The sequence below is a fragment of the Corythoichthys intestinalis genome, chromosome 21, assembly GCF_030265065.1.
Source record: "Corythoichthys intestinalis isolate RoL2023-P3 chromosome 21, ASM3026506v1, whole genome shotgun sequence".
Taxonomy (NCBI): domain Eukaryota; kingdom Metazoa; phylum Chordata; class Actinopteri; order Syngnathiformes; family Syngnathidae; genus Corythoichthys; species Corythoichthys intestinalis.
This window is the reverse complement of record NC_080415.1, coordinates 10,077,518-10,093,994: the sequence shown is the minus strand read 5'-3', so window position 1 is coordinate 10,093,994 and position 16,477 is coordinate 10,077,518. Positions and strand designations below refer to the sequence as shown.

Genomic DNA, 16,477 nt, shown 5'->3' with positions numbered 1-16,477 from the left:
TTCCGATTCAATTCCAATCATTCCCGATAATTTTTCCTGATCATATACATTTTGGCAATGCATTAGGAAAAAAATGAATAAAACTCGGATGGATATATATACATTCAACATACAGTACATAAGTGCTGTATTTGTTTATTATGACAATAAATCCTCAAGATGGAATTTACATTATTAACATTCTTTCTGTGAAAGGGATCCACGGATAGAAAGACTTGAAATTCTTAAAGGATAAATGTGACTTTGTATATTGTGACTAAATATTGCCATCTAGTGTATTTGTTGAGCTTTCAGTAAATGATACTGTAGCCATTTAACTGTTCTGCCCAAATGCATGATGGGAAGTGCAACCATGACTGTGCGTAGTGGTATCAATTGATATATCTTCTCTGCGTTGGGAAATAACATAGGGTGTTAAAGGGTATGACAACACCTGGGGAAATGCTAATATTCCATAATTTATCCTTAAACGTATGCCTTTTGAATTCATATCATGCCACTTTGTGTAATTACACACATCGCAACACCAAGAAAATGATAGAAATTAGGTCGATTGTCAAGCTAAAAGGACCCGCCCCCGAGATGCCGGAAATCTAGCATATTGTGTGCGTGACGTCACTATAGGGAAACAACCGGCTCAGTGCTTAGTACTGAATGGCGGCGATGATGGCGGACAATTTTGTTTCTAGTTGCAGCGACGAATCCGACGTAACGAACATTCTTCTAATGGTGATGAGGAGAGTTATGAACCTTTCTTTGGTGTTTTGGGTTATCAATTTGAGCCCAAACGAAAGCCAATGCAGCCTAATGAAAGGATCATTGAGGGGAGCAATCACACTGATGAAACACCGGCGGCAACAGAATAACCGAATGGTTTGTTTTGCATTTCTTTTTGTGAAGCTGATACACCGTGACCGCAAAATAAAGTAATGTATAGAATAACTATCATTTAATATGCTATCATCGGTTTCGCTCTGCCAACCGACACAAATATGAATGGGATTAGAGGATTTGTTCTATATATTTTACGAGCGATAATTTATACATGTGTCCAGTCCTATATCCAATGCGTGATATGTTTTTTATCATAAAAGAGTACTCACTCTGGCCATTTCCCTCCTTTGCTTTGCCTGGGGTGGTGAGGTGGTCTCATCAGAGCCAGTCATCGTCCTCTTTCACCGCGCACCGCATCTGCTTTCAGCAGCAATTTCTTAGCAAAACCTGATTTCATTTGCCCATAGTTCGTATAGCTTTCAGGTGTAAAATGCGCACCACACAAAACCGTGCCGGAGGCTGGGTCTGCAAAATTAGCACTCTTAGCACTGACGAACTTTACTCATTGTCTGCGTAGTCCAGCTCTTTTTCTCGCGTTCGGGAACTCATGGGTACTACGTTGCGACACATGGCTATTTGTAAACCACATAGCATGACAGGTTTGAACCATTTTAGCGATTTTTTGATAAAACACGAATGCAACTCTCTCGTCGATAAACAACGATGGCACCTGCCTCGACCTTTTGTTTCCTTGTTATGACGTCTCCGTCCCATTCGGCTGTTTCCGGAACACTTTCGGAAATGTTCGTCATTTTCGATCTATTTTCGATAATTGCTCATTAATGTGATTGATTTTTTTGTTATCAATATTTGTTATCTTGGCACATAACGGTTCTATTGATGTCTCACACCCCCTATGCATTTTCATACCCTTTAAGAAAAAGATCAATTACAACCTTTCTTACCCACATTGCTTCCCACGATACTTCTAATCGTAGGGAGAGGGATTGTAAGGCTTTAGCCAATTAAAAAAAGGCTCCAAAGGCTGCCAAAATTCACTCTACTCATTTTACGCTGCCTTTTAGCTCTACATATAGGTAAAACGGCGCCATTACAGATCCGATCGATTGGGACATTTTTAATTTTTTTTTTTTTTTTTTTGTAAACAATGGTAAGCCAAAGAAATACAAAAAAAAAAAAAAAAAGTTGAATTGTGGCAAGAGAAAAAAAAAAGACAAAATGAAGCATTACTCATCCAAAGAGCATGAGTCCCCTCTAGTGGAGAAACTAGTTCATAGTTTGAATCGTGAATACAGTGAGTTTTTAGCTGTTAATGGGGACCAGAACCTGCCGGGATAAGTGAAAAACAGTTAACAGTAGCCTCACTGTCAACTTCTGCAACTTCTATTCACGCATATTCTATGTTCAATACTTATTTACATGCAATATTAATCTGCAATATTCAGTGACTTCACTGTCAACTCCTGCTACTTCACTTCAATTATTTGCACTGCCTGAACATAGGACTACCTCATATATATTTTATATTTATTTAGATTTTATACTTTTATTCTTGCAAGCCACTTTCGAGATGTTTACTTGTCCTGCACTGTAAAAGGAGATGCTCCACAATTTCATTGTACAACCGTATAATGACAATAAAGGGCTATTCTATCCTATTCTAGCGCCCCCACCCCTCCCCCCAAAAATAATATATATATTTTTAAATGTAATAATTATGATGTTTTGAACATGTTAATGTCCCACAGAATTATTTTTAAACAAGAAAAAAAGTAGACACCCCATCAATTAAAAATAAAATAAAATAAATGCTTGTCATGATTTAATGCTTAACTGAGTGTCCACTCAAATCCGCTCCAGCAGCTCACTTATACACAATAAGTTGCCTCAGCAACTGTTTAACAAGTTAAACATGATTTGAAGGTTAAGTCTCTGGCAAGATCAAAGCTGAACTGTCTGTCAATCATCATTTACTTTAATAAGCAACACATGTTCACGGTCTAACGAACAAAGAGCAGGGAGAGGGAGGGAGGGAGCGGGCGTGAGACTGCACTATTTGCTCGGGGCAGACATTAGTAACCCCTTCACTACGTGATGCACTAGAGTTGGGTAGTAATGCGTTTCATTTACTCAGTTACATTTACTTGAGTAACTTTTTGAGAAAAATGTACTTCTATTTTTACTAAGCCATACTTTTTACTGAAGTAGATTTGTGAAGAAGAAACGATACTCTTACTCCGCTACTTATGGCTACACTATTCGTTATGTTTTAACCCTTTAATCTACATACTTGATTTTACTTATTATATATATTGCCATAGACTCTGACAGTGGCTCAACACATTTCACCAATGAGACGTTGCAACAATATTTACATTGTGTGCATACTATCCTCATTAAAATATGAAAACTTATACATATTTGGGTGGTTTTAGTTAAAGCAGACACTGTTTTTTCATCTGTGTGATTTTGACAAAGATCAGATCACTTTTGATGGTGATTTTATGCAGAAATGTGAGAAATTCCAAAAGATTCAGATACTTTTTCATACCACTGTAATTTAACCAATAATTCAAGAACTATTACACAGCTTTAATCATGTAAATGCTTGTTTAAAGAATGTTAACATCTGAGGGTTTCTCAGGATGATAATTAATTTTTTTCTTCTGTTCTAGGCACCCCCACCTCCTCCTCCCCCTTTGCCCCCGCCCTGTGACCCACCCCCCCTGCCGAAGCCGGGACAAGCCTCAGACACCAACCACATGAGCGTGAAAAGACTGCGCTGGGAGCAGGTGGAAAACTCCGAGGGTACCATCTGGGGTCAGGTGGGCTTTTACTACAGCTTACAATACAGCACACACAAACTCAGTATATTTTAGAGTGAAGAGCAGAGATGTTCTTTTCTCAAACCCACCTACGATACTTGTGTTGTGCCTCTGATGAGTCATGGCAGCTTCATAGCAAGTGCGTGTTTGTCAAATAGAAATATAAAATAAAAGAGCAGCAGGTACAGTCATTCTTAAAGGTGACACCCCTGCTGAGCCCTCATGATAACATTTTCACTGGCGAGTACAACACGTCCTTGTCTTTGTTCAGCTCGGAGAGGATTCTGACTACGACAAGCTCACCGACATGGTGAAGTATTTGGACCTTGATCTGCACTTTGGCACTCAACGCAGACCCAGTAAGTTGTTTTGAATGTCCTCTTGTCTTTCTGTGTTGTCATCATAATCATCGTCATCTCATTGTGCTTGAACTCCATATTGTACAAAATGTTTCTATTGTCGATGACTTAATTCCCCTTCACTTTAGCAGATGTTTTATGGATTGACTCAAGGGCGTTGGGTTGGTCTCAACATTGGTAGGGACGAAATAACAGCATAACCTGCATGCATAGGCAGAGTATGACTTTGTGGCAGTGGGGGCAAAAATGTTAATGACCCCAAAACACAGTGTCAGTAATAACATAAACTTACAAGATATAAGTATGCTCGGATAGTAGCTTAGCTCATGCTCGTACGTACAGATGCCGCATCTGTTTTGACTGAATATTCCAGCTAGGAACATTTATAATAGTACGTTGAAAATGAGGTTTTTTTGTTTTGTTTTGTATGTTTCCCGTCATTTTTTCGGGTTTTAGCATCTTTAGTGGAGCAAACTGAAACTTTGCTCACCATTTTGGCGGTGCTCGCCGCCATTTCATGGTCCACATCTTCAATCCTTGGTTCTCGCTCAGTAGTTGTTGTCGCTTTTGAAAAGCTTAGGTTTTTGAAAATTATGTACATTATATCCATCTTGCCTCTTCTGTCCTTAGGTGTTTTTTTTTTTGGCTAAGCAAAGCAAATGACCGTCTCTAAGGTGCTAGTCACATAATCAGAAAAATAATTTTGACCCATTATAGAGATATATTTTTTTGTTAATTTAATTCATTTTTGTTGTTTGCTTTATTACTTTACAACTTTTATAGACAACATTTTACTGGCAAAGTCTTAATTTTAAATTCATATACAGTCATCCCTCGCTACTTTGCGCTTCAAACTTTGCGCCCTCAATCCATCACAGATTTTTTATTCAATTAAAAAAAAAAAAAAAAAAAATGAAGATGAGCCGTCCCAAGCCGATCGCGCAGTCTCCCTCTCGCTCCCTCCCTTCCTCTTCCTGCTCTTTGTTTGTCAGCCAGGCAGTGCTCGTGCACTGGCGTTGTCTATTAAAGTTAACGATGATTGACATATGAATGGGTCTGATCTTGAGTCACGAACTCCTAAAGCGCCACATGCGTCAGTCATCGTCTATCTTGTTAAACAGTTGCTGTGGCAACTCAATGTGTGTAAGTGAGCAGTTCCGAGCGGATTTGAGTAGACTCACTCAGTGAAGCATTTTCTACTACTACTTTATTTTTGTTTAATTAGTAACATGTTTAAAACTTACAGTATCATAATTATTACATTTGAAGTGTTTAAAAAACATTTATAAAAAAAAAATATATATATATATATATATATATATATATATATATATATATATATATAAATATACACACATTTTTTAAAATTATACTTTAAGAAAAAGTGATAAGTGAAGTGCGCTACTTTGCGGTCTTTCACTTATCGCAACGGGTTCTGGTCCCCATTAACGCCGAAAAACGAGGGATCACTGTATCGGAAAGTCAATTATATTAGGGCTGTCAAACGATTAAAATTTTTATCCGAGTTAATCACAGCTTGAAAATTAATTAATCGTAATTAATCCTAATTAATCGCAATTCAAACCATCTCTAAAATATGCCATATTTTTCTGTAAATTATTGTTGGAATGGAAAGATAAGACACAAGACGGATATATACATACAACATACTGTACATAAGTACTGTATTTGTTTATTATAACAATAAATCCACAAATGGCTTTATTAACATTCTTTCTGTTAAAGTGATACACGGATAGAAAGACTTGTAGTTCTTAAAGGATAAATGTTTTGGTTACAAGTTATAGTAATTTTATATTAAAACCCCTCTTCATGTTTTCATTTTAATAACATTTGTAAAATTTTCAATCAAAAGTAGAGTAAATATAATAATAATAACAATAATAAGAATAGAGTGACCAAAGTCTGAGTAAGTTTTATGTGTATTTTGCATAGCTATTTTGATTAGGCATGCCAGCTCACCTTGCATTGTTGTTTAACTGTGTGAGAACAGGGCCTCATTACTACAAACTGAAGTGCTTTTCTTTTTGTGAACATTATTTTTTTTGGGAGAGATAGGAATATTATTTTTGTTGTGCTTTCACTAAATGATACTTTTGTTTGTTGTGAAGGAGTTGCCGATGCTTATGCCAATAAACGGCGAGGTCGAAAGAACACCTGTGTCCACTCGCTTTTATAACATATATATCTCTGTACATATCTTACCCAAAATACAACAAGAGACACATAATTGCCACTAAAAGAATGAATACTTACAGAAATATGTGTGGAGCACAAATAGCACAATGCAACAGCATAAACGTCTCACAACTACTAATTCTCCCACTAATAGAAGGAATAATATTAGTATGGAACAGTGCTGCCCCCAAGCGGCCGGTGGCATTCTCTTCACTCTTAATGTCCATAAACGGCGTCATTGTAATCTGTTTGAGGCAATGCGTGAGCGGGTCATTCAGTGCATGCGTTAATTGCGTCAAATATTTTAACGTGATTAATTGAAAAAAATAATTAACACCCGTAAACGTGATAATTTTGACAGCCCTAAATTATATACAATGAAGTTTTAGCCACCAGATTTGTGGCCCCCCTTAGTGGCCTCCCCTTAATTGCCGCGTAGGCCTGCATGGAAACTTTTTGCTGGGGACGGGACATTAATAGGACCAAACAGATCTGGTGAACGGGGGTCAGGGCTACATTTCTGAATATGAAACAAATTAATCAATAGGCTAAACAATCAATGCCAATTTAATCTGTATTGACTTATACTAACTTTCATGTGTATTGGTGCAGATGATACACCGTTTGATTCAATCCTTTGTTTTCCAAAACTATTAAAGAAACATTTTGAAAACACCAGAATAAATGTCTGTATTTTGTTAGAAAATTTAAATTGCAATGTTTGAACGCAATTTAAATTATATTAACGCACAACAAATACAAACTCGTTAATAATCTCTTAAATATCCAGGAATGCAAAAAAATAAGTATTTGTTTTGACTACGCATGTGCCAGTATGAGATTCTGACGGTATGATAACCTTAAGCAAAAATATGATGGTTTCATGGTGTCACGGTATTGCAATTACAGCTCTAAAATGTTTATTTTGACATTTTTGAGTAACAAAAAAAAAAAAAAAAATTCCATTGAACAAGGTTTTTTATTTATTTTTCAAGACAACATATTAGCAAACTGGAAGTATAATGTTAAGTTAAATAAATAAAAAAATACATGACATATTCTAAATGAAATAAAATTGGCATGCTAATTAGCCACATTACCTGCCTCATTACAAAGCTTACGTTACAGTATGTATGTACACTCCTAGAAACACTACACACGCATGACGGCATTTACTAACCTTTAATTTTGTATAAATGCGAAATCATATTGGAGATATTGCTTTCTCTGGTAGCCACACCCCTACAAACATGTTCTTCATGTCACTTGGCCCACGTAAGCCGCAGCTGTCCTCAACATTCATGTACCTGAAGTATTCCCATAACAGCCACTTCTTTTTCTTCGGTAGGGGAAAAAGTTGAGGTGTTTCATGTCCTCCAGCCTACGTTCAGCACAGCTGACTCACTGACACTGAGCAACAACTTGAGCGGGAGGGGCAACATAAAAAAAAAAAAAAAAAAGTAGCTAATACCGTAATACCGTAGGGACGGTATGACGGAAAATTTTAGTGGTTCTGAAACCTTGACATTTTCATTCCACGGTATACCTTGAAACCGCCAACTGGCACATGCCTACTTAAGACCACTCAACATCGTCTGTCCAAATAAATAAATATAACTGAAAAAATGTCTTAGTAAGGGATTAACAAAAATAAATAAAAAATGGAGCCTTCTTTCAGGTAAAACAGTACTGTATTTGTCCACATGCACAGCTAAACTCAACAAAAAATGAACACTTTTTACCTCGATTATAAAAATATATATTTTTAAAATAAATAATGTAAGTCTAAACATAATAAAAACAAAATTCACTTAATAATGGCAGGGCCAATTCTATCCTGACAACATACAAGTTTTACAGTCATGCGAATACAATATTGTTTTTCTACCTGTTTTACTTTCCCATTTCTTGACCTTGTTTTGCTTGTACTTTCACAGTCATATCAATCACGTAGATGAGGCCTGCTCCATTCACATTGTCTTCGATCCATTCTCCGTAAAGGCACCACTTCCACCCGTATCAAGTCCAGCAATAGCACAGTTCTGCTACAGAAAAGACAAATCGTACTCATCCATCAGTGAACCTTGGCCTCAAGAGAGTCACATGACAGAACTGTGTTATGAGCTTTTCATCCTTGAATGTGTGTGTCTGAGTGTGGGTGTGTGCGCATGTGGCTGTAAGTCTTATCGATCCCTGGTGCCTGGAGAACTCATCCTCACACTGTTGTTTAATTGCCAGTGTCTCCACCAGAGCCGACCTTCCTGCCCGAGAACTTAAAAAAGAAAGATGTCGTGGAGATTTTGTCTCACAAGAAAGCCTACAATGCATGTGAGTCAAGCTTTTACCCAAAAAATAACATACAAAGTACATACAAATACATAAATACTTCATGTTTAGACTACCTCTGAATTCATTTATTGTTTTTTTCCCTCTATTGATCTCAACCACAGCTGCCAAAATGAATCTAATCCAATAGAGGAGCTGTACTGCAAAGATATTCATTTTATTGTCATTTTTTTCCATGCTTGTAGAGAACAGCACTGCGTGATAATAACAGATGTTAATGATGTTTTGTTACATGAGTAAGTATTTATTTTGATCACAAACACTCTACATTAGGGGTGTAACAAAAATCAAAATGACCTGTTTGATTTGACCTGTTTGAGGTGGTGAGCTGCAAATAAACACCTGTCCACCCCATACAATCAGGAAGACTCCATTTCCTAACATGGTCAAGACCAAAGAGTTGTCTTAAGACGCCAGAGACAGAATTGTAGACCTCTACAAGGCTGGAAAGGGTTACGGGGCAATTGCCAAGCAGCTTGGTGATATAAGATCCACCACTGGAGCAATTATTACAAAATGGAAGAAACTAAACATGACTGTCAATCTCCCTCGGACTGGGGCTCCGTGTAAGATCTACCTCGTTCAGTCTCAATGATCCTAAAAATGGTGAGGAATCAGCCAAGAACAACATACAGTAGGAGGAGCTGGTCAATGACCTGAAAGGAGCTGAGACCAACATTTCCAAGGTGACTGTTGGTTATACACTAGGACGTTATGGTTTAAAATCATTCATGACACGGAAGGTCCCCCTACTTAAACCAGCAGCTTTCCAGGCCCGTTTAAGTTTGCCAATGACTATTTGGATGATCCAGAAAAGTCATGTGAGAAAGTCATATGGTCATACAGTGCCTTGCAAATGTATTCGGCCCCCTTGAATCTTGCAACCTTTCGCCACATTTCAGGCTTCAAACATAAAGATATGAAATTGAATTTTTTTGTCAAGAATCAACAAGTGGGACACAATCGTGAAGTGGAACAACATTTATTGGATAATATAAACTTTTTTAACAAATAAAAAACTGAAAAGTGGGGCGTGCAATATTATTCGGCCCCTTTACTTTCAGTGCAGCAAACTCACTCCAGAAGTTCAGTGAGGATCTCTGAATGATACAATGTTGTCCTAAATTACCGATGATGATAAATAGAATCCACCTGTGTGTAATCAAGTCTCCGTATAAATGCACCTGCTCTGTGATAGTCTCAGGGTTCTGTTTAATGTGCAGAGAGCATTATGAAAACCAAGGAACACACCAGGCAGGTCCGAGATACTGTTGTGGAGAAGTTTAAAGCCGGATTTGGATACAAAAAGATTTCCCAAGCTTTAAACATCTCAAGGAGCACTGTGCAAGCCATCATATTGAAATGGAAGGAGCATCAGACCACTGCAAATCTACCAAGACCCGGCCGTCCTTCCAAACTTTCTTCTCAAACAAGGAGAAAACTGATCAGAGATGCAGCCAAGAGGCCCATGATCACTCTGGATGAACTGCAGAGATCTACAGCTGAGGTGGGAGAGTCTGTCCATAGGACAACAATCAGTCGTACACTGCACAAATCTGGCCTTTATGGAAGAGTGGCAAGAAGAAAGCCATTTCTCAAAGATATCCATAAAAAGTCTCGTTTAAAGTTTGCCACAAGCCACCTGGGAGACACACCAAACATGTGGAAGAAGGTGCTCTGGTCAGATGAAACCAAAATTGAACTTTTTGGCCACAATGCAAAACGATATGTTTGGCGTAAAAGCAACACAGCTCATCACCCTGAACACACCATCCCCACTGTCAAACATGGTGGTGGCAGCATCATGGTTTGGGCCTGCTTTTCTTCAGCAGGGACAGGGAAGATGGTTAAAATTGACGGGAAGATGGATGCAGCCAAATACAGGAACATTCTGGAAGAAAACCTGTTGGTATCTGCACAAGACCTGAGACTGGGACGGAGATTTATCTTCCAACAGGACAATGATCCAAAACATAAAGCCAAATCTACAATGGAATGGTTCAAAAATAAACGTATCCAGGTGTTAGAATGGCCAAGTCAAAGTCCAGACCTGAATCCAATCGAGAATCTGTGGAAAGCGCTGAAGACTGCTGTTCACAAACACTCTCCATCCAACCTCACTGAGCTCGAGCTGTTTTGCAAGGAAGAATGGGCAAGAATGTCAGTCTCTCGAAGTGCAAAACTGATAGAAACATACCCCAAGCGACTTGCAGCTGTAATTGGAGCAAAAGGTGGTGCTACAAAGTATTAACGCAAGGGGGCCGAATAATATTGCTCGCCCCACTTTTCAGTTTTTTATTTGTTAAAAAAGTTTAAATTATCCAATAAATTTTGTTCCACTTCACGATTGTGTCCCACTTGTTGTTGATTCTTGACAAAAAATTAAAATTTTATATATTTATGTTTGAAGCCTGAAATGTGGCGAAAGGTTGCAAGGTTCAAGGGGGCCGAATACTTTTGCAAGGCACTGTATATATGGATTCACTCCATTCTGAGAAAAGAAATATGGAATCATGAGAAACAAACAAAGAAATAACAATCCAAACACATCTCTAGTATTTAGCAGCACCACCTCTGGCTTTTATGACAACTTGCAGTCTCTGAGGCATGGACTTGATGAGTATTCTTTATCAGTTTGGTGCCAGATCATCCTTGCAGGTCGGAGCATTGCTGTGGACTTTTTTTTTTTTTTTTTCTCATTTCCATCACAGGTTTTCAACTGGGTTGAGATCAGAGCTATTCGCAGGCCATGATATTGACATTGACATGACTGGATGAGTCTTTCTCCAAGGAATGCTTGAACAGTTTTAGTTCTGTGGCATGATGCATTGTCATCTTGGAAAAAGTCAAAAATATTTTCAATTGAAGGGATAAGAAAGCTGTCTAAAATTTCAATGTAAACTTGTGCATTTATTGAAGATTTAGCCACAGCCATCTCCCCAGTGCCTTTGCCTGACATGCAGCCCCATATAATCAACGACTGAGGGAATTTTGATGTTTTCTTCAGGCAGTCATCTTTGTAAATCTCACAGGAACAGCACCAAACAAAACTTCCAGCATCATCACCTTGTCCAATGCAGATTTTTGACTCTTGACACCTTGTCCAATGCAGATTCTTGACTCCTTGTCCAATGCAGATTCTTGACTCTTGACAATTTTTTCAAGCTTTTTATCTGAGTTTGTTCTACATGATAAAATGCCTGAGTGAGTGCTCGTCCGAGATTGGCGATTCCATACTTTTTGCTAGGGGTTGTATTAAGGAGAGGATGACCAGGGCCATGTATTGTGAGATTTTGGCGAATAACATCCTCCCCTCAGTTAGAGCATTGAAAATGGGTCGTGGCTGGGTCTTCCAACATGACAATGGCCCGAAGCAGACAGCCAGAATAACCCAGGCGTGGCTTCGTGAAAAGCATATCAAGGTTCTAGAGGGGCCGAGCCAGTCTTTAGACCTAAACCCAATAGAAAATCTTTGGAGGAGGATTAAACTCCGTGTTTCTCAGTGACAGCCCAGAAACCTGATTGATCTTGAGAAGATCTGTGTGGAACATGATGAAAAATCCCTGCTGCAGTCTGTGCAAACCTGGTGAAAAGTTACTGAAACCGTACAAACGACCTTTGTAATTGTAATCAAAGGCTACTGTACTAAATATTAACATTGATTTCTTCAGGTGTTTAAATACTTATTTGCAGCAGTATAATAGATTGTTAAAAAAAAATCATACATTGTGATTTCCAGATTTTTATTTGTTTTAGATTGTCTCTCACAGTGAACAAGCACCTACCATGAAAATTTCAAACCACCCATCATTTATAAGTGGGAGAACTTGCAAAATCCCAGGGTGTTCAAATACATTTCCTCACTCCTCACTTTTTGTAAAATAATGATAAATTTTAACACTTTGGATCTGTAACTTGCCATGGCGACAGCAGGAGGCACAGCTGTTTTATCCCTTGTTGTGCTCATTGTTTTTCCTCAATGGAGATCGTTATTTAAAGTGCTTATTAGTACTGGCTGCACTCTAGCCAACTATTTCAGTGTTTTTAACACCCGGTGACGTAAGCGATCATTAGGACCATTCCCATGGCGACCGAGGGAATCTTGCTCATTTCTGCCTCGAGGCTTGAAGAACATCCCCGAGGCGTCTACCGTGAACAAGTCATGATTGACAACCCTCAATTTAATTGTAAACCTTCTCTTTCTCGCAGCCATCCTCATCGCCCACCTGAAGCTCTCACCCGACGAGCTTCGCCAGGTCCTGATGGACATGATCACGGACAGACTGGAGCCTGCCCACATTAAGCAGCTGTTGCTCTACGCCCCTGACGAGGACGAGGTGAAAAAGTACGAGCAGTTCGACCAGGACCCGGCCAAGCTAAGCGAACCTGACCAGTTTATTTTCCAGGTAGCTACAGTGCGCAAGGCAAAATTAAAAAACGAAGGATTACGAGCAGTGCTTTTTTCTAGATGTTGATGGTGCCCGAATATAAGACCCGCCTGAAGAGCCTCCACTTCAAGACCACCTTGCAGGAAAGGACAGAGGAGATGAAAGTGGCCTTTGATTACATCTACAAGGCTTCTTTGGAGCTGAAGACTAGCAAGAAACTGGCCAAAATCCTTGAAGTAAAAATGACTACATATTCACGGTTTTGATGTACATCAATATACAGTATACTAGTCCTTCTGAAAAAATTAGCTTATTGTAATAAAGTTCATTATTTTCAGTAATGTTCTGATAAACATTATACTTTCATATATTTTAGATTCATTTCACTATTTCATCACTATACAAATAAAATTGAATTAAATTACACACAATTGAAGTAGTCCAAGCCTTTTAGTGTTTTAATATCGATGATTCTGGCAAAAACAAGAAAAAACAAAAATCCCTATCTCAAAAAATTAGCATATTTCATCCGACCAATACAAAAGTGTTTTTTAATACACAAAAGGTCAACCTTCAATGAATTATATCAGCTATGCACTCAATACTTGGTCGGGAATCCTTTTGCAGAAATGACTGCTTCAATGCGGCGTGGCATGGAGGCAATCAGCCTGTGGCACTGCTGAGGTGTTATGGAGGCCCAGGATGCTTCGATAGCGGCCTTAAGCTCATCCACAGTGTTGCGTCTTGTGTTGTCTTCATCTTTACAATATCCCACAGATTCTCTATGGGGTTCAGGTAAGAAGAGTTGGCAGGCCATTTGAGCACAGTAATACCATGGTCAGTAAACCATATATACCAGTGGTTTTAGCACTGTGAGCAGGTGCCTGGTCATGCTGAAAAATTAGATCTTCATCTCCATAAAGCTTTTCAACAGATGGAAGCATGAAGTGCTCCAAAATCTTCTGATAGCTAGCTGCATTGATCCTGCCCTTGATAAAACACAGTAGACCAACACCAGCAGCTGACATGGCTCCCCAGACCATCACTGACTGTAGGTACTTGACACTGGGCATTGTGGCATTTCCTTCTCCCTGGTCTTCCTCCAAACTCTGGCACCTTGATTTCCGAATAACATGGAAAATTTGCTTTCATCTGAAAAAAGTACTTTGGACCACTGAGCAACAGTCCAGTGCTGCTTCTCTGTAGCCCAGGTCAGGCGCTTCTGCCGCTGTTTCAGGTTCAAAAGTGGCTTGCCCTGGGGAATACGGTACCTGTAGCCCATTTCCAGCATACACCTGTGAACGGTGGCTCTGGATGTCTCTACTCCAGACTCAGTCCACTGTTTCTGCAGGCCCCCCAAGGTCTGGAATCGGCCCTTCTCCACAATCTTTCTCAGGGTGCGGTCACCTCTTCTGGTTGTGCATCGTTTCCTGCCACACTTTTTCCTTCCCACAGATTTCCCGCTGAGGTGCCTTGAAACAGCACTCTGGGAACACCCTATTCGCTCAGAAATTTCTTTCTGTGTCTTAGCCTCTTGCTTGGGGGTGTCAATGATGGCCTTCTGGACAGCAGTCGGGTCAGAAGTCTTGGCCATAATTGCGGTTTTGAGTAATGAACCAGGCTGGGAGTTTTTAAAAGCCTCAGGAATCTTTCTCAGTTGTTTTGAGTTAATTCGTTGATACAGATGATTAGGTTAGTAGCTTCTGTAGAGTACCTTTTCATGATATGCTAATTTTTTGAGATAGGGATTTTTGGTTTTTCTTGACTTTTTTTGCCAAAATCATCAATATTAAAACAACAAAGGCTTGAACCACTTCAGTTATGTGTAATGAATCTAAAATATATGAAAGTAATGTTCATCAGTACATTACAGAAAATAATGAACTTTATCACACATGCTAATTGTTTTTAGAAGGACTGTATATTGATGGCTGCCATCTACAGTGCTAAACGTCCAATCAATTTTTATTTAGAGCCAGCCGTCCTGGTTTATATTAATCGGACGTCTATAGCCATCATTGGCATGCAATGAGAGAGAGTTGTGGCTATAACCAGTGTGTATTTTTTTAAAATTCATTTTTATTTTATTAATTTAGTTTTATTAACGTTGTATTAATGTATAAATGTATTTATTATTAGATACAAGTAATACAGGAAATAATATAATGATTAAATTCATATAAATTGCTAATTTTTTTTTTTTTTTAACTAACCAAAAATACTCACTTACCCTATAAAAGGTTTATGGGTCTGATGCCCCCCACCCCAAAAAAACGAAAAATAATTACCAAATATAGTTGCTTGTTCGATAAAGCGGTAAAGGATTTTGGCGTCAATAGTTGTCCACTTTACAGAAGTGGGTAGAGTAACAAAAGATTTTACTCAAGTAAGTGTATCGTTGCTTCAAAATAATATTATTCAAGTAAAAGTGCATGTAGTCATCCAAAAAATTTACTCAAGTACAAGTAAAAAAAAGTATTTGGTGAAAATAACACTCAAGTAATGAGTAAGATTGTGAGTAACTGATTATGATGTTTGTTATGATCTTATTTTTGTTTTTTTACAATGGTATTTTTTTTCTCAGCACAGTCTTCTATATGAACAATTATGATACTGTACTATTGCCTATTACATGACCACATTATGCCAAAGCAATACAAAAAAAAAAAAAAAAAATCACTGAATTCCAGCAAGAGAAAATATGCCCAGAAATTAAGCATCATTTGTTAAAATACAATAATGTAGTACAGTGCTGGCCAAAAGTATTGGCACCCCTGCAATTCTGTCAGATAATGCTCAGTTTCCCCCAGAAAATGATTGCAATTACAAATGCTTTGGCAGTAATATTTTCATTTATTTTGCTGGCAATGAAAAACCACATAAGAGAATGAAAAAAAAAAAAAATTAAACCATTTTACACACCGACGAATATCGGCCGGACAAAAGTATTGGCACCCTTTGAAAAATCATTTGATGCTTAACTAATTTATGTAATACAGCACCTGTTACTTACCTGTGACAGATAACAGGTGGTCATAATAACTAAATCACACTTGCAGCCAGTTAAAATGGATTAAAGTTCACTCAACCTCTGTCCTGTGTCCATGTGTGTACAACATTGAGCATGGAGAAATGAAAGAAGACCAATGAACTGTCTGAGGACTTGAGAAGCAAAATTGTGAGGAAACATGGACAATCTCAAGGCTACAAGTCCATCTCCAAAGAACTGAATGTCCCTGTGTCTACCATGCGCAGTGTCATCAATAAGTGTAAAACCCATGGCATTGTGGCTAACCTCCCTAGATGTGGATGGAAAAGAAAACTTGACGAGAGATTTCAATGAAAGATTGTGCGGATGGTGGATAAAGAACCTCGACTAACATCCAAACAGAGTTTACAGGAAAAAAAAAAAAACGAGACCTTCAAAGAAAAGAACACGGTCCCCACGGTCAAACATGGCCGAGGTTCCCTGATGTTTTGGGGTTGCTTTGGTGCCTCTGGCACTGGACTGCTTGGCCGTGTGCATGACATTATAAAGTGTGAAGACTACCAACAAATTTTGAAG

General features: G+C 38.5%; 1 protein-coding gene across 5 annotated transcripts in view; it reads left to right on the top strand.

Moving 5' to 3' along the window:
- Window positions 1-16,477, top strand: part of grid2ipb (glutamate receptor, ionotropic, delta 2 (Grid2) interacting protein, b) — a 101,747-nt gene that overhangs the window by 76,052 nt on the left and 9,218 nt on the right. For 3 of the 5 annotated variants that reach the window (XM_057825998.1, XM_057825995.1, XM_057825999.1), the window contains 5 exons: window positions 3,471-3,620; window positions 3,892-3,979; window positions 8,417-8,506; window positions 12,734-12,930; window positions 12,993-13,148. In XM_057825998.1, the coding sequence (XP_057681981.1) occupies window positions 3,471-3,620; window positions 3,892-3,979; window positions 8,417-8,506; window positions 12,734-12,930; window positions 12,993-13,148 (681 nt within the window). The remainder of the gene's footprint in view (window positions 1-3,470; window positions 3,621-3,891; window positions 3,980-8,416; window positions 8,507-12,733; window positions 12,931-12,992; window positions 13,149-16,477) is intronic. The other 2 variants (XM_057825997.1, XM_057826000.1) reach the window with 1 other exon arrangement.